Genomic DNA, 18,911 nt, shown 5'->3' with positions numbered 1-18,911 from the left:
TAAACAATTTGTCACGGCGTTGGACGCTTTGTTGCAGAAAATAAAATAATATTAGCCGATTATTATTAGCCTAGTGCCTAATCTCCTACGCAGTCTTTGGGCTTGTCACGCAATCTTGACGTGACGAACCCAAACAGCATCTGCGTACCCACCAACTCGAGACATCATAATTTTGTTACACATGACGTTAGTGGATGGTCATTGGCGGAAACTCTTTCCCATGCTACAGAACGTTTAGAGATTTGGCCTAAACAAAATAATAATAAAAAAACATAAATAACCATTAAAAATATGAAGACGTCAAAGTTATGTAATGTTGTTTATGTTTACATAGTGAAACAAGTGTATTCATGTATTCCATGTATTCCATGTACCTACACTGTATCTTAAGATCAGCACAAAATATAAAATGCTCTTGTTCAAGGATAAATGAAAGGGATTGATACACAATGAGTAATTAAACCACAAGATACCAAACAGCCATTAAAACTCTTTCCACCATGTATACCACATTCCCCGACCCCTTACTGACCTAAGCCTGTTAGAATAACTACAACTTTCACAGAAAGTCAGGATAATGCAACTTTTGCTGTGTTATGCTATATATACCAACCCTCCAAGTTAAGACCATTTTAGTCGCCATGGCGACTAAAATTTTGGAGCTGGCGACTCAATTGGAACCAAAGTCGCCAGCCTGGCAACTAAATTTGAGAGAAACGATTGAAAGCGTACGCTAAAATTCTTCACTGGCGACCAAACTTGAGCTGTCACTAAGGGAATAAATTAACTTGGAGGGTTGTATACAGATGTTACCATTTTTATAATTTCTTAAGTTCAATATGCCATGCAAATTCTATGTACAGTAAAATTTTATAGTCATACATGCAGCTGTTACAGCAAATTTGGTACGACTGTTATTGTTCTAAAACTAAGCTAATACGTAATGTAGCCAAAAACAGCATTTGTTAACCAACAACTCAACTTAAAAAATATAGGAAATAAGTGACAAAGCATTGCAGAAAAATTCAAATCCTTTTGCGCTGATTGTTTCTACAGCAGGCTACACAAAAAATTGTTTCAAATCAATTCAGATCAGTTTTTGAGCTTGGTATAATCGGAGCTCACCTTTAACTAACTATTGAAATAGTGATTCGAGTCACTTAAGGACCCATGATTTGACATTTAAATACACTAGGAGGTAGTTATGCATTAACAACATCAAATTGGGGGGATGACAACAAAATAATATTGGCTTTTTCTTTCTAGCATAGAAAGTTCAATAATAATAATTAATGAACTTATATTGCGCAAGTATCAATCAAGGATTTTCACTTGCGCATTACAATATTTATAAAAATTTAAATTACTAAATGGCCCTAAAATTAATAAAAATACTAAAATACATGATAAATGTAAAATTACAATTAATAAAAAATAAAAATTAGCTTAAAAACGCCTTCTCAAACAAATAAGGGAATAAAATGACTTTTTGAGGGAATATTGTTTGTTTGCGCCGGCGTAGTGTCATTTGTGGCCCGAGCGCGAAGCACAAGGGCCACAAATGACACTACAAGGGAGCAAATAAACAATATTCCCGAAAAAAGTCATTTTATTATCATTATTATCAATAAACAAGGCCAAATGACATCCAGATAGGTAACACATTCAGTTTAATGAAGTTAGCATCATGATTTTCAATTCAAATATTATAAACACAAGTACTTCGTCGCAATGAAAATTATACATGATGCTACTGAGGCTTATGTCTTATTGTGTAGTTGCAGTATAAAAGAGCTAGCTGCAGTGTCTCTGAAAATAATGAGGAATGGATTGATTCATGGATAATAATAATTGCCAACTTACATTTTCCGATTGAACTTCGGCGTAAAATTTCTGCAACTGCTTTAGCTAAATTAGCTCGACCGGAGATACACAATTCAAGTGAACGATGTTTCGTTTCTCGCAAGACAAGAAGAAGTTGCTCTCTTTGTCTCTTCGCCTTGTGCATTTGCTTCTAAATCCGATTTTTTGGCTTATTTTGTCCCATTTACAACAAATAGACTTTGATTTTTCCTACTGAACACAATTCGCTTCTCGAAAAACTTTTCGAGACTCTTGCTGTACGCGAACGCACCTGAATGGTTTTCCCGCGTCAGCGACGCTGATTGGTTAAAGTTAATCGGATGATGAACTGAGAACCAATCAGCTGCAGGGCCATTAATGCATTAACAGCCCGCTTGGAGTCATTTGCGGCCCGCAAAGCGCGTGTTTTCAATAGGGCGATTTTCAATTTGGCCGCGTGTATTGATAATAATGAGTCTTAAGATACTTTTTAAAACTATTTACAGATAAAATATTTCTAATAAAAATGGGAAGATCATTCCATAATTTTGGAGCAGCCATATAAAAAGATCTGTCACCCAGGGTAATAAAAGACTTGCAAGGAAAGTTTAAAAGTATTCCATCATTTGACCTTAAGTTATATCTACCACCAGTATCCCTAACAGATATAAGTTCGGTAATGTAAGGCGGAGCGAGACCATGGATTATACATGTAATTAGTGAAGGGGCCTGACCTTTTTTGCTTATTTTGAACCCTTTCTTTGCACCCAATCCTCCAGAACTGCTGCAACATCCATTCGCTCAAGATCTTCTTCCTTCAATAATCCAATGAGATTCCCCACAGTTGCTTCAGGCTTTACAGACCACATTTGAAGAAGTTCATTAGTAGGATTAACGTTATTCTGTTCCAAATTGCGCGTCACGTCTTTGCCATATCCCATTTTTTCTCCAAGCAAACGGAAATCTCTATAGAACATGTGATCTTTTACATTCAGTTTTAAGCAAATTTTACTGTTAATAGTATAAGGAATGTCTATGATATTGGTTGTTAGCCGAGTGCTTCTCACTAGATCTGTACTTGATCTGGTGTCACCAACACAATCGAGTGACACTCCTGCACCATCCGCCTGGTCAAATCCACTCTTTTCCACTTTGCTGAGATCTTTATCCGCAAGGCCTAACTCTTGTGTCCCTCTCTTGATAAAGTCAATGACTTCCTCATAGACTACTCTCTCAGTATCAAAGTGCTCCATTTGTGGCTCTGGGCTCTTCACTTGTTCACTTTCCTCTGTGTGCTCAACACATCTCTTTTGATCCTCTACTAAATGAATGAAAATGAAAACATAATCATGACAGTGAACACTATTGCAAAAAAAGTCTACAAAATAATAAGTGTTGATATGCTAGAAAGGCTTAAGAGTACGCATTGCATGCCTACATGTACGTCATTCAACCGTGATACTGTGCGGTCGTAGTTGGACCATGTGCTTGATGTAATATGGTGAATGTTGTTCATAAACCGTTTTGTTTAAGTTTATTCTTTGCCTTCGAATTCTCCCCCCTCGAAGAAATCAACAATAAGGGTTTGTATAGGGAGTATTTTCCAAGAGGTACGTAATTAAAAAAACAGTTTTAACACTTTGTTAATAAAAAGCTCTGCTGCCAGTGGGAAAAGGAAGGAGAAGCCACGAGCCAAGCGGCCCACACTGCCGGAGCTTATCCCAGGTTTCCATAGCATTAAGCGGCTAGGAATATTTCTACTCCTCCCTGAATGGGATGCTAGTCCATTGCAGGGTTCTCCCGAGCACTGTGTCACCAGTACCCATTTATACACCTGGGTGGAGAGAGGCACTATGAGAGTAAAGTGTCTTGCCCAAGAACACAACACAAGTGACCCCGGCCTGGGCTCGAACTCGGACCGCTCGATCCAGAGTCCGGTGCACTAACCATTAGGCCCTGCGCCTCCCAGTGCTGCCAGTGGTGTAGCTAAAATCTTCCAACCACCAAAAGCCAATATCCATTAATTACCTAAAAAACTTATAGAGAAATATTTGACTTTAGAGACAACCTACCCTGTTTGTTGGGGAACATCATGATCATTTTGTCAACAAGATCACTACACTGGGCTTTCCAGCTGAATCTTTCCATGTATTCTCTGCGTAGCTGTTTTGCCTCTAAAGACTGACTTCTTCCCCCCCCCTTTGCTCTGACCTGCGCTATCCTGTCAGTCCACATCTGGGGATCATCTGAATCCACAATGTGTTTTTTTCCAGACGGCCACTTCTTTATCGCCATACCAAGTCCACTGTTCCCACTGACAAGAACGGGTAGGTCGGCAGAAATAGCACGGAGACTGCTTGTTCCAAAACCCTCTGTTCTTGAAGGCATGATCATAAGATTTACTTCACACAGTAACTTTCTCCAGTTTTCCAAGTTACTGTGGAAAGGTCGGACAGTGAACTGATGTAACTTGAGACCTTCACTGAGGAGGCAGTTTCTGAGGGCTTCTACATCATCAGAGAGCGTGACAATAAATATGAGATGATATGATGTGTCTTGCAACAGTGAGATTGCTTTAGCAGCAATGTCACATCCTTTCACTTTGAAATACTTATCTAGATATGTAGCACTGATACACATTCGGAAAACGTACATCAATTAATTCCTGGATAATTCCAGGAGTTAAATCAATGACATCCTTGTGCTTTCCACAATAGCGCAGCGCAGATCTGAAAGCATCAGCTACTTTAGGGCCAATTGCAATCACAATGTCTGCCTGTTGGCACAACGCTAGTTGAACTTGATGCTCGGAGTCTGGCTCAGTTGAACGTGGGCCAGAAGCTTCCTTGTCCATATATTTCTCCAATTCTTCACTGATTGTATGTAGAACATGAAGCCACTTACATTTCTTGGACTCTTGAACAACCTGCGCCTGTCGACCGAGAGGTCACGCCCATAGGAGTGTATGATGAGAACATCAATATCAAGACTGTCAGGTGGAAAAGCCAACAGTTCCTTTGGTGAATAACCAATTAGCTTTTTGGCATCAACAAGTTCAATATTTAACTCTTTGGCCTGTTCTTTCTGCTCCTGAGGGCTGCTTGGCACAAGTCCACTGACCTTCACTCTTGGGTCCTTTGCAAGTTCAATGATTAACTGGCCATTTACTGTCGTGTTCCAACCCACAGCATTTGTAGCTAGTGTTATGTTCAATCTGTGTTCATCTGGAGAAAACCCTGAGTATTCAAATATAAAGTCAAAATAAATAAACAGAGGCTGGAAAACCTCTGGTCTTCATTCCATTCCTTTGCAAATACAACATTGAAATCTGACATGAAATCTGGATTCCACTAAACTTCCAAACCTCATTTGTTGCAATCATATTACAGCAAGGCGCCCAAAAGTGTAACCATCTTTAATTTATTCACATTCTTTTGTGCAGATTTAATCCAATCAGAATTTAACTGCAAGCTATCCACGGCTTTTGATTAGATTAAATCTGCACGAAAGAATGTGAATAAATTAAAAGTGGTCACACTTTTGGGCGCCTTGCTGTAAACAGCCTTGCCGGAAACCTCTGGCATCTAAGGGCCTGTTTACAAGCAAGGTAGGGTAAGAGGGTAACCCTAGTGCTAGGGTTACCCTAGCAGGAGGGTTACCCTAGCGCTCCCACATTTCTTCTTTTTTCATCAACGTGTTTACAAGGCAGCTAGGGTTACCCGTGCCAGGGTAAGCGTAAGCGTCTTGTAAACGGTCTGCTAGGGATAACTCGCCCGGGACAACTTTATTTTGGCTCCAAGAAGCTAAATATTTTTAAAGATACCGACAAAAACAGCGAATTGTGACCAAGAAACATTGTGTTCATTCACAATTTTTGCACTGGAACAGAATTATTTTCGAATAGCAGCTTCCTACAACAAAATTTTACAAGGTTAACTGAAGCGTAACCGGTGTAAGTCGACCCGGGTAGTAGGGTTACCCTACCTGCGAATTTTTGCTTGTAAACTCGGGCTATCTTCTAACCCTCTTGCTAGGGTAACCCTAGCACTATAGGGTTACCCTACCTGCTTGTAAACAGGCCCTAAACAGCAGTCTAGCTATCACGCAAATAAATGATTTTATGAACGACGAACGAACTCGTTCTGCAAATACATATAAACTATAACAAAATTCTGCAAATTGCTGCTAGATTTTTAATATCTGAAATATCCTACAGCCTCCTTACAATCAGACTGTTTGCAAAACGGAAGACTAAGTACTGAACGAATAACAAGCAAACTTCGATTTGAAATTCATTTTGACGCGGGCAAACGCGCGCGCTTCACAGAAATACAACGCGACAATTTTTACTCCTTTCTGCATCCAGAATTCTGTAGTTTAATGCAGATGACATACCTATAAGTGCACTTCCAAGGTAATCCTAGGTTAACCGGTAAGCATTTCTCCTTTTCACTTTTTGATTTCTGATCGTATACACTGCTTCATTGTTTAGCCGTTTCAATTTCGATTTCAGTTCGATCGGGTTTGCCTTGCATTCAGTGACACATTTATTGGCATAAAATTTGCAAAGAGAAGCAAGCAGCATGAACATATCGTTCATTCATGAACCTCACCTTTCTCTCCTGCTGACAAATTTTCCTTTTCGGTTTCCATTTCTGTCTTATTCTCGCTTCTGCAATCATTACAGCTCTGCGCGCGTGTACGTCACCCCCCGGATTCTCCCGGTTTCTCTTTCGCGGAAAATAAGGAAGTGAAGGATGAAGCGGAAGAAGCGGAAGTGAAAGATGATACAGCTAGTCCCAGTGCCTTATCGTCAAACTCCAGTGAATATTCTTGGACATTCTGTGTAGAGTGTAGACGCTTGCAGACTGCTTTTTGCTGCACAGTCAAGTTTAAGTGGATTTTTCCCTTGTTTTAACGCTATTTCAATACAAAATGGATTCAGGCAACCAAGGTGAGATAAAAGTATAAGCGTTTTATCATTGATGAAGTACTAGTATAAAAAGCTGGACTGTTTTTTGTCGGATCGCACAGAAGCTCACAGAGCCTTTCGTAGTAGTTTTGTCAGTCCGAGGGTGAATTATGTCCGCCCTTTGCACAAAGCAATATCATAAGGCCTCTTTTTTGTTTATATCTAAACATTTCGTAATTTGACAGTGGTTTTGATTAGATTAAAAAAGGAACTTGTAGGCTGGAAGCAGAGCTAGCGCGCACTGTTTGCAACGTCCCAAAATTTTGATTCGTCAGCACTTTCGATTTGCGCGCGGGCGGAAGTCAAAGACATGTATCATTTTAAGGTATTTTCGATATGGTTCATCATGATCATGTAATGAGAGATGGTTAATTGACCTTAACTAATAAATGTTGCTAAAAAGTATGGACATGGCTAGCTGACGTAGATGTCATCTATCAGGGGGACCCCTGGACATGGGGTGGTGGGGGGGGGGGGTATATTCCCTTGATTCCTTTAATTTTTGCATTTTTTCCATGCTCCCCATAAATGAATTCAATAAGGCCCCTTAAATTTTCCATGCCAAGTCCCTGTTAATAGTTAAAGATATATACATTCCTTGTTCCTTCGAGATAATCCAATAAGGCCATTGTTCCTTTGAAATAAAGATGGGTGCAGTTTTCCTTGCTTCCAAAAACTCATGGGAGGATGTCATGACTGTATGGGTCCTTATTACAGAATGATTTTTTTGCTAGAACTTGGGGGGGGGGGATGTTGTAAGGACATATAGAAATTCATTTCTCTATGATTTGTTTTTGTTTAGTGGAGGGGGACAGGGGGGCGGGAAACCGGGAGAAAAGGGGCGGGAAGCAGGAGAAAAGAGGGTGGGAAGCGGGATTCCTAAGGTGGCAGGAACTGGGAGAAAACAAGTAAAATTTCGCAACATTTCGCTATATTTCACAATAGACATGGGACAAAGAGATGGGAACTACCACAGAAAGGGGCGGGAAGCGGGAGGTTAAAGGTACGGGAAGCGGGAAGTTCGGACCCCCCTGTCCCCACCCACTGTTTATGTATTGTCAAATGCAAATTATTTATTCTCAGCAGATGAACGGAAATTGAACATCACTTTGGCTTCAAGTAATGAGGGCTGGGACAAGGCTGTGAATGGTCAGTTGCTGCTTGAACTTGCCAGCAACTCAAGAGTGAAAGTGAGTGGATTTGTACCAAAAAGCACTCAGCAGCAGAGAGAAGACGCTAAGAAGTTAGGCATTGAACTTGTCGATGCAAAGGATCTCCCTGGTCATTCACAGTCAGATCTGCTGGCTTATCCACCTGACAGTCTTGATATTGACATCCTGATGATACACTCTTATGGACGAGATGTGGGGAAACAGGCACAAATTATCAAGGAGACCAAGAAATGCAAGTGGCTTCATGTTCTGCACACTGTGAGCGAGGAGCTTGTGAAATTTGCAGCTGAGCACGAATCTGAGCATGAAATTCAGCTTGCGCTTTGCCAACAGGCTGATATTGTGATTGCAATTGGTCCTAAAGTAGCAGAAGCCTACAGAGCTGCTCTGCACTCCAGTGGAAAGGAAAAAGATGTCATTGACCTCACACCTGGAATTTTTCACAACTTCATTGGTGTTCGGCCATCGCAAGTGGATGGAGAAAAATTTCGTGTGTTGATCAGTGGATCATCAAAATATTTCAAAGTCAAGGGATGTGATATCGCTGCTAAAGCCATCAAATTGCTGAACGAACCGTCCTTCCACCTCATTTTTGTTGTGAAGCCCAGTGAAAATGCTGCAGAGATAACTCAAGCCTTACTCAGCGAGGGAATTGATTCTAACCAACTCACTGTGAAAGTTTCAAAGAGCAGTGAAGATTGGACCAAGCTGCTGTGTGAGGTAGACCTTGTCATTAAGCCCTCCAGGACAGAAGGTTTTGGAATCAGTGGTCTCCGTGCCATATCTGCAGACCTTCCTGTTCTTGTCGGTGGTAATATTGGCCTTGGAGTGGCCCTGAAGAAGCTGCCGTCTGGAGCAAACCATGTTGTGGAGTCTGATGAGCCTCAGGTCTGGGCAGACAAGATAAAGGAGGTCAGAGCAAAGGACCCCAAAGCACGCAGCTCAGAAGCTGAGGCACTGAGAAAGGAATACACTGATCAGTTCAACTGGAAGGACCAGTGTGACAACCTAGTTGAAAAAATGTTTAGTATGATTCCTACTAAACATGGCATTTAATCAGTTTGAAAAGGATACTTTATCACAACAGACATTAACAGTCTGTTTCAAATAATCATTTAATTTGTTGTATTTTTTTTAGGATTATAAATTTTTATAGATTTTATAGGTTCTGACATTTTAATTATATATAGTGCTGGACATAGTCAGCTGCAAATTGAAGTGTAGTAATCTTTCAAAGATCATCACAGTTTTCTTTTCCTAACAGAGTGGAAAAGACTTTAATCTGAGAGAGTATACCTAACAAAAGAAAATTAATGAAGGTAGTTGGTAAACGGACATGCACAAATGATCTCCTCACAGAGAGGCTTCGGATCCCCAACCCCTCCCCCCCCCCCAAAAAAAAAAAAAAAAAAAAAACTCAGATGGCTGCTGCATGTAGCTCTATGGTGATCCAAGTGGTCTAAATTGTTTGGGTTTCAAATGCATATTCACATGCAAGTAACAAACCAGTGACACTACACAGATATACACATGTAAAGTTGTGTCATCAACATCAAACGTGTAATCCAAATTATCACAGTCATCTTTCTGAATGGGAAGAGATTGAACATGCAGGGTATGCAAAGAAACTGTCTGTGTAAACAGACTGAAGAGTGTGGCTTGGAGACCAGTTGGTCAAAATTATCTTAATTGTCACCAGAAGGAAAAAAGTCTCCGGGTCAAAACAGTTGAATGTTCCTCTAGTAGTACTTGTCTGATTATACATGTATGTAGGTAGCAGTTGTTAATTTGTAGTAAGTTTTTTTAGTGATAATTTAAGCTTTCACATCTGGCAAGTAGCTGCAAAAAATTACCAGCTTGTGGGCATAAAGAGTTCTTGCACATGTTATTTTTAGGCTGTACTGTCTAGTTTTAGTTCAACAGAGAATAAGTAAAGGCAAGTCTGCCACCCCCCCCCCCCCCAGAGATCTAGTGTATTTGTTAGGCTAAAAGCCATTTTGATGCTGACGACTTAAACTATTAGTCAGAGTTAATCAGTTGTAACAGTAACATTTTGATGTAGATATAGCCAAATCCAGTGAGAGTTATAAATTAACAAAGGTTAATTTAACTGAGTCATGAAGGGTATACAGTTGATAATATTTTATAGCAACTGAAAGATGATGCATGCATGAAGCAAAAATTGAGAAAACAGACATGGCTAATATACATTTCTGTATACTCTTAACAGTTTTTCCCTTTAGCCCAGTCTTTGAACCTGACGTAACTGACATTAGTCAGTTCACTTGGTGTTTGATTAGGTTATCAGACAACAAAATATGTCTTTTATATTGAGTTATGCTTTTATGTTTGTTCACTGAACCACATAAGAAAGAACAGATGTATGCGGGTAAATAAAAATATTTTATGATTTGTGAAGTTATCATTTCTTGATGTGAACTACAATAGCTTGGGGAGAAATGGTACCATTGTGAGGTGAATTGCTTAGCAATTTTTTAATTAAAAAAAGTTTGTTTCTAATGACAAAAATTCTGGCCCCAGTTGTTCAAAGAATGGTTAACCCTATCTACTGGATAAATCACTGTCCAGCAGATAACTTAGTTTGTTTTGTGACACTTTGCTCTTAGGCAAGACACTTGACTCTCAGTGCCTTTTCCACCCAGGTGTATAAATGGGTACCAGCAAAATAATGGTGGGGGTTACCCTACGATGGACTAGCATTTGGGGGCCGCTTTTTTTTTTTTTGGTTTTTTTTTTTTTTTTTTATTTTAGGGTTTTTTTCTTTAAAATAAATTTTAAAAAAAAAAACAAAAATTATTGTATAAAAAAAAAAGCTTTTATTATTATTATTATTATCCCAGCCAGGGGGAAATCATTCAAACATGCTTATTGTCAACTTGAAGTGATTCCGTCGTCACTGAGCTAAGTGATGATTGTTTGATTAATTGGCGATGAAGGTTATGTTTCTTTAACGCCTTATGCTGATTTATGACAAACCTCTGTTAAGCAGACACTTACCATTTCCCCGAGGGTGGCAGCTTATATTAATCAATTGGGGTTCAACTGTATTTACAAATTTACCACATCACTAACAAAATGATAATTTAATTTTTCCACATATTTTAGCATTTTTATTGAGTTTTCAACACTAAGTAACTAAATTAATATATATAAATCACATATAACTATAAATATAAATCACATTTTATTTGAAAGCATCTGTTGTTCAAATTTATGTTTTGTTTAAAATTTTCCAAAACAGTTTGATATTTATCAAAAGCAAAATAAAAATAACAATGGTTTGAAAAATACCAAAAATAAATTTGAATGACAACATACTTCACTAACAACTAATATATGGGCAGTGTAAGCTAATTAAGCTTGCTCTAGTCACAGGGCACACATACAAGCGGTGTGACTGTTTGTATGTTCGAAATATAAAGAAATGTATGGGGATTTTTAAATGTATTTAGAGTAATGTCTAGATGTTAACGGTCAAGATAACCATAAACTTACCCCAGCTGATGTCTTTTGTCGTTACTGAACCTCGGAATGCCGAATTTGAGCGATTTGGAGGGTTTTGCATTGACTGTTACTTCACGTTATAACGTACAGTAGACTACATCGCAAAAACCCTCAAGGACAAAAAGCTACAAGGACAACAAAGCACAAGGATTAAGGTAAATTTACATTTATTTTGAGCATAAATATTACTCGCTACAGTTCATGCTTATAGAAACGATCGAAAGTTTCCCATACATTCCTTTATAAATTTGAAACATCAACAATCGCTCCATTTGTGTGGGCCCCCTGTGCTGTAGTCTATTGTATCTTAACTCTTAGCAGAATCTTAACTACTGATAATGCGCTAATTTAGTACCAGAAGTGAGCATGGCTAATTTCCCTAAAACTAACAAAGCTGTTTAGTGTTAATACAATGAAGCATGCAGCTTGACACAGCCTTGGATAAAATAAATTCTACTAGGAGTTAGATTCTAATTTTTACACTTTCTCCAACTCATTACTATGTAATGAAGTTACACTCAAACGGCCGGTCACGGACAGTCCGGCCACGTCGGACGTTCGCGGTCGCCGGTCCTCCGCTCCCCGCTTCGCCCGCCTCCGACGAGACGGTCCGCTCCGTGGCGGGCCCCTCCGCTGACCCGCACACACGCCTCACGCTCGCGGCCCGGCACTCGGGACCCCCGCGCCCCCCCGCTCGCCCCCCCCCCCCCTTCCGCACCCCTCGCCTCGGGCCTCGCCTCGCCCCCCCCCCCCCCCGCCCCCCGGGCCCCCGCCCGCTCCCCCCCCCTCCCCCGGGCCCCCCGCGGGCGGGCTCGCCCCGCCCCCCCCCCGCCCCCCCCCCCCGCGGCGCCCCCTCCCCCCGCCGTATAAAACTGGCTTATAGTTGTCACGTTGGTGATTCTTTCCTGTGTTAAAAATAATATTCCACAATTAACACATGAAAAGCACCTCAGTAAAAAGCTCTGTTAACAACCAACTTGATATAATGTCATAATTAATAATTTTGAAACTTGTACATACATGTACCTCTCTCTATATTCATTTTATACTCCTATGAGTTTTAATTACATTTAATTATTTTACCATGGGATAATCAACCAACACTTGTAACTGTATATTATAGGTTATTTAAACAAGAAATGAACTAGTAACTATAACAGTGCTATTTTTCTTTAGTTTCTTAGTTTTTTAGTTTTCCTGCCCCCACCCCCCCCACCCCACTAGTTACGACCCTGTTCCCACTCTAGATGTGAGTAAAAGTCTAGCCTGGAGCAGGACGGCTGTACACAGGCTAATAAAAGTCTTGTAACATGACTAGGTGCCAAAGGTTGACTTTTAATAAGTCTTTTGCCTTGGTTGTCAAAAACATGGACAAAAATTAACCATCCAGTGATTAATTCCTAAACTAAAACAAAATCAAACTGACTAGCAAATCATGATTAGAAAAATAAAATAAATAAAGCAAAATGTTAGAGCTGCTTGACTGAAGGGCAAGCTGCTGGATTTTAATTTTTTAAGCCCCGGTAGAACAAAGTTGTTAGGAATATATTTTGTAATCGAATCACTGTGTACCAGTATCTTGCTGCAACAACAACAACAAAGCCTTGCTTTATAGTTGACTTATGTACAGTGGAATTCCAAGTTTTTGAACTGTTATAAAGGGAAACAAAATTGTCTTGAATAATCAGGTAGTTTATGAAATCGGGGGTAAGAGGCAGATCTAGGTAAGGGGCCCGGGCCCCACCTTATTTTTAGAACAAATAGAGGAGCAAAGGGCTGAGAAAAATTATTTTCAGTGGACCCCCGCTTATTCTAGGGTCTGGATGATCACCCCCCCCCCCCCAACCTATCTGAGAGTCTGATTCCGCCACAGTAAAATTACGTGTTCAATTGAGGGAAGAGGAACAGCTCTCGCTTCGAGTTATCAGCAGTTTATCCAAAAATCAAGTGTTCAAGAAATTGGGATTCTAATGTATATCATTTATGCAAATACTGTGTAACAGTACAACTCTTGAATTGGTTGGTTTACTACCGTGTATATAAACTGACACAAAATACAACTTTCGTTTCTGAAACTATTTGAAAACAGTCTTTGGTACTAAATGTTTAATTATATGAGCTCTCATTCACCCAGTCTTCAAGTACCTTTGCTACATCCATTCTCTCCAGGTCTTCACCCTTCAACAATTCAATCAGGTTCCCCACTGTTGCTTGACTCTTTGATGACCACGTCTTCAGTATTTCATCAGTGGGATTCGGCATCTGTTCAATGCAGCGTATCCAATCACGGTCGAATCCAACTTTCTCAGCAAGCATCCTGAAGTCATCAAATTTCAAATCTCGTTTGATGTTCAACATCATGCACACTCTGCGATGTATTGCGAGGGGTAAATTTGCTAGCACAGTTGAGAGGCGAGTGTTTACCTGCGCAGTGTTCAGTGGTACTCCCCTATCTACCACATCACATCCGCTGGGGAACAGGCTCATCTCTTCAATGCCTGTCTTGACAACCTCTTGGTCTCTCACATGAGATCTTCCATCCACGTTATCGGCATTCACCTTCATTGACTGTAGTCTGTTTTCAGCCTCATCAATGTCACATTGGCACTCCACAGCTTCCTTTAGGTGCTCTATAACAGAAAACAAAGCTTGCTGTCATGTTTAACATGGAGGATAACATAACAAGGTTGGGTAGGCACATGGTATGCTTTCACTCTTAGGTGGTAGGTGGTATGGTCAAGTGGTTTTAAGTAGGAGTGCCACAAACTGAAATAATTTATTGTTTTCAGCTGTCCTGAGCTCTACTCCTTGGATGCACTATAGCCATTTCAGTTTAAATTGTTCTGTTTTCAAATATATATATATATAAAATTTATTTGCAAAACTAATTTGTTCACTTACAGAGCACACAATTACCACTGCCTTGTCAGCAGTGCTAAAACCACCAGCACATATTAAAGTAACAAAAAATGACATTGATTAAACATATATACCAGATTTGGTTGGAACCATTGTAAACATTGTCTCCACCAATCTGTCGCACTGGTCCTTCCAGCTGAATTGCTTCACATATTCCTTTCTGAGTTTCTCTGACTCTAAGCAGCGTGCTTTGGGTTCCATTGCTCTGACCTCCTTTATCTTGTCTGCCCAGACTTGAGGGTCATCGGACTCAACCACATGCTGCCCACCAGAGGGTAGCTTCTTCAGGACTATACCAAGCCCGCAATTTCCACTGACAAGAATGGGAAGGTCTGCAGAAATGGCACGGAGACCACTCATTCCAAAACCCTCTGTCCTTGATGGCTTGATGACAAGATCTACTTCACAAAGTAACCTGCGCCAATAGTCGGTGCCACCAGAACCTTTTCTCACGGTCAGTTGATTCAAATTAATTCCCTCTTTGAGTAAGGCTTTCTCTAACTCAGCTACATTATCATTTGGCTGTCCAACAAATATAAGATGACAGGATGGGTCTTGCACAAGGTTTATCGCTTTGGCAGCAATATCACTTCCTTTTACTTTGAAATACTTGGACGATCCACTGATCAGCACACGGAACTTCTCACCTGCATTTCCAATCATCTGGCGCACACCAAGAAATTCTTCAGTGATTCCAGGTGTCAAGTCAATCACATTCCTATCTTTACCACAGAACCGCAGAGCAGATTTGTAAGCCTCTGCTACTTTGGGACCAATAGCAATCACGAGATCAGCCCTTTCACACAACGTTGTCTGAAGTTCATGTTCAGACTCTTGGACTACTGCACTTGATGCTGATTTCTCTAAAAACTTTTCAAGTTCTTCACTGATAGTGTGCACGACATGGACCCACTTGCATTTCTTTGTTTCCCTGATAATTTGCGCTTGTCGCCCAAGGTCACGCCCATAAGAGTGTATGATGAGAATATCAATATCAAGACTGTCAGGTGGATAAGCCAGGAGCTCCACAGGTGAATAACCAGGAAGATCTTTTGCATCGACAAGTTCAATGTTTAAATTCCTAGCATGTTCTTTTTGTTGTGGGGTGTACTTGGGTACAAATCCAAACAGTTTTACTCTGGTATCCTGGGCAAGTTCAATCAGTAATTGTCCATTCACAGCTTTGTTCCAGCCGTTTGCATCTGATGCCAATGTAATGTTTAGTCTCGCTGCATCTTGTAACCTCTTTCCTGAAGAAAGATCAGTTAATCACTTAAAATCCTCCAGTGTTTAAATTTTACACAAAGCTAATGCACAATTAGAGCAGTTTTCAATTGAGTGTCATAAAACCAAAACCAAAGTAATCACTCTGGCCGATCACAATGGACACGGACAATCCAGTTTATAACTCGAAGAGCAAAGAGCTTGAAGCAAATACATGTAGTTGGCGCAAAGCGTGGGAAAATGATTGGTTTTTGTTTTACTTCTGATTTGTTGACAAAGTGGCACAGGTTTTTAAACCAATCACTAATCAATGCAAAGCAAAACCAAAGCAAATGCGAATTACTTTCGACACTTAAGTGAAAACCGCTCTTAGCATACATTGTACATGCATGTGTAGTTCAAAATCAGATGTGAGATGAAGCTATAAGCCCCAAGAGTAACAATTGTAAATTTCTGTTAATTTTATTGGTTTTATTATTTAGATATTACTTGTATTTTGATATTAACTCTAAAAAGGTATTGTTCTTCAGGATGTGCTTTTATATTTTGCTGCATAGTACACTGTTATATGAACATTGGTACACATCACACAAGCAAGTTAAATTACGTTCTCATTGCGCGCATTTTGAAATGCAATTACTGTATTTTATCACTGAACAAAAACAAATTAAAATCTACATGTTGTGCATGTTCTGTCATAGAAAACATAACCAGGTACGGAAGGATGAATCTAATTTAACAAATCAACCATATAAAAGACAGAATATTATAAATTTAATAAGAATAGATTAAGATTAACTACTTCCGCGTAATCGAGCAAAACATAAGCCCAAATGGAACGAAGAATCGACGTTCGAACGATTATTGTTAACAATGCATGTTTTAAATATGCGACACTTTAAGGCTTTCTTGGATTATTTTATACTAATATTGTGATTCTTCAGTTTTACAGTAAGGTAATGATGTGGGTACTAGCTAATTCTTCCACGAAAACTTAAGCTTAAGCTTATATGCCAACGTACGCAAGAGCGGTTTCTGTATTTTATTTAGAGACACTACAAACCTAGCCAAGGTAAAGATCCAGGCAAGCTATCGCACTAAATTTAAAACACTAACTTACCACTGAAGTCATTTTCATTTTCGACCTCCCTAGATGGAGATTTGAGGCCAAGCTTCCCTAAACTTTCGCTTTCCGACGCACTGTCAGGAAAGCGAGACGCCATTTTCGTGCTGGCCTGCAAGCGAGGTCCCGCGCGAGTTGACAGTACGGAGAGTACGGAAGGGTGGAGGCAGGATGGAGGGTGGGGAGAGACAGGCACAGGGAGGGGAGGAGGGGGTAAGTCCCCATGGCCAAAAGAAGCACTTTCGCCGCTTTTTGCCACATTCCTCCTTCTCTCTGTGCCTTCTGTTAAGGGCAAGTAATTAAGGCTACGGCTGTATGTCTCGGGCTGTATGCACGCTCCTGTACCCTACCAAAAACCACAAACCCTAGGGTTTAAAAGCGTTTTTCCTATGGGTGGAGGGTGACAAAATTAAACCACTAGTAAATTTGGTTTAAAATGTTGTCGAACTCGGCTAATCTAACCGCCACCAGGCCACCAAAATTATCATTAATTGGCTGGGTAGTATTGAAGGAAACCTAAAAGGAAAACGAGTGACTGAGCTACCGGCCAAACGAAAGAAGCAGGGTTTATATAGGTCTGCAATGCGTCAAGACTTGGTTCTCAATCTGATCAAAAGGATCGTGGCCTGTGGGGACGAGTATGCAGTCACTAGAATTTAAGATGTACCTTTCTTGGTTGAGCTTATTTTAGCAACATCTGAATTCGTTCGTTCGTTTTTTTTGTTTGTTTGGGACAGTGAAACTTGTCGTGCGTTTTCCATTCGTGAAACTCTTAGCATCTCACTATGTCGCAATTCCTTTTTGAAGTCTGACTTCATTGCTAAAGCTAATCTATGGAAGCGGTGCTCAATGGTTATTTTCATCTTCATTAACTTTCATTTTCTTTGTTACATTTGTCAAAGATCATAACGGACAACATCTGCCTGAGTTAAATGAAGTATCCTCCAAAAAGACACAAAACAATTAATGTTACTAGCGCAAAAATTTTGGGCTGGTAATGCTATTTAGAAGTTATCCAGTAAGCTGGTAAAAACAAAAATCGATCTATCTTCTAGACGCGTCATCTGTATTGCATGCGTTAACAACTGAACGCTGCCTCGTCCCCAGGCGCCGATTGGCCGGACGTTGAGGCGGTAAGGCGGGAAAACAGGGAGCGCGGGGATTGATGGTTAGGGAGCGAGCCGCGGAGCGGCGTCCGCTTCCCCGTCCGCATCAGGCCCAGAACGCCAAGCGAACCGTGCACGTCAGTCCCACAACACCAAGCGAACCGTGCACGACCAAGGACGAGGATGCCTGGGGACGAGGCAGAACTGAACGTGCAATATTGCCTGTGGCGGCCTTGACTTCTCCGCCTCCCGGAAACACTTAAATGAAACTCTGTGTAAAGTGACTGACATTTCTAAATTCGTTTAATTCCTCCATTTCTGACGCAAGAACCTTTATCCCAAGTACTGACAATAGTTTGTCATTAACAAAAAAACACTTTTTATCATCATGTCAGGTGGAAATGTTTTTTAACTTATCTACTTGTCCGAAATCTGCAGACGAGCTCCCGGTATCTGTTTTACCAAAGGTCTAAAAGAGATATACACTTTTGATTTGACTATTTTACTGGCTAACTTTTTTACACTAGCGCAAAATTATTGCCGTTCAGTCATGATCAGTAACATTTATTTGTTTCGTGTCTATTTGGAGGATGAGCGAAACAATGAAAATGAAAGCTAATGAGGATCAAAATGACTAATGAACACCGCTTTAATTGATTAGCTGTAGGGATGAAGCCAGACAAGGAAAAGTGTGAAGCAATACATGTAATCACGACATAACTGATGCAAAAAGCCAGCGAAACGATTTAATGTTTAGTGAGTTGGGTTTTATAAAATTTGTTAATCTACAACAGTAACTGTGACTGAAAATCCATTTCGGTTAAATTTATGGTCATACAAATTGTAGTTCGCCAGCTGCTTCCGTGTAAAAAATCATTTAAAAGCAACATATAAAACAAAAACATGACGCCAATTAGTGGCAAATTAGTTATTCTCGCTCTTAAGTTGGTAAGTGAAACGTTGTCACTCTGCACAGCTTTAAAGTTCATCGTAAAGTGATTTCCTTATTGTTTTCAGTGTGTATTGCA

General features: G+C 40.2%; 2 protein-coding genes, 1 long non-coding RNA gene and 1 pseudogene across 6 annotated transcripts; 2 read left to right on the top strand and 2 right to left on the bottom strand.

Annotated features, from left to right (window-relative positions):
* Positions 1–814: 814 nt before the first annotated feature.
* Positions 815–6,650, bottom strand: LOC144634456 (uncharacterized; annotated as a pseudogene). The gene is made up of 3 exons (XR_013567207.1): positions 6,456–6,650; positions 3,915–5,078; positions 815–3,163 (listed from the first exon to the last, which is right to left on the bottom strand). The product of XR_013567207.1 is annotated as an uncharacterized LOC144634456 (transcript).
* LOC144634466 (uncharacterized) lies at positions 6,610–10,398 on the top strand. Of its 2 annotated transcripts, none has more exons than XM_078493427.1 (2): positions 6,610–6,796; positions 7,901–10,398. In XM_078493427.1, the coding sequence occupies exons 1-2, from the start codon at positions 6,778–6,780 to the stop codon at positions 9,040–9,042; spliced, it is 1,161 nt and encodes a 386-aa protein (XP_078349553.1). In that variant the 5' UTR covers positions 6,610–6,777; the 3' UTR covers positions 9,043–10,398. The 2 variants fall into 2 exon arrangements, with proteins under 2 accessions (XP_078349553.1, XP_078349548.1); XM_078493422.1 differs by having other exon boundaries at positions 7,898–10,398.
* A 1,084-nt stretch (positions 10,399–11,482) lies between these two features.
* LOC144650993 (uncharacterized) lies at positions 11,483–11,967 on the top strand. The gene is made up of 2 exons (XR_013570238.1): positions 11,483–11,587; positions 11,628–11,967. It is a non-coding gene; the product is annotated as an uncharacterized LOC144650993 (long non-coding RNA).
* Positions 11,968–12,381: 414 nt separating this feature from the next.
* LOC144634537 (uncharacterized) lies at positions 12,382–16,888 on the bottom strand. Of its 2 annotated transcripts, none has more exons than XM_078493521.1 (3): positions 16,775–16,888; positions 14,505–15,680; positions 12,382–14,141 (listed from the first exon to the last, which is right to left on the bottom strand). In XM_078493521.1, exons 1-3 carry the CDS (start codon positions 16,875–16,877, stop codon positions 13,618–13,620), a joined length of 1,803 nt encoding a protein of 600 aa, XP_078349647.1. In that variant the 5' UTR covers positions 16,878–16,888; the 3' UTR covers positions 12,382–13,617. The 2 variants fall into 2 exon arrangements, with proteins under 2 accessions (XP_078349647.1, XP_078349656.1); XM_078493530.1 differs by having other exon boundaries at positions 14,505–15,675; positions 16,775–16,885.
* Between the last annotated feature and the right edge of the window lie 2,023 nt (positions 16,889–18,911).

The sequence above is a fragment of the Oculina patagonica genome, chromosome 1, assembly GCF_052425735.1.
Source record: "Oculina patagonica isolate OP01 chromosome 1, crgOcupat, whole genome shotgun sequence".
NCBI lineage: Eukaryota > Metazoa > Cnidaria > Anthozoa > Scleractinia > Oculinidae > Oculina > Oculina patagonica.
The sequence above is the reverse complement of the archived record's forward strand: the minus strand, read 5'-3'. Positions and strand labels throughout refer to the sequence as shown.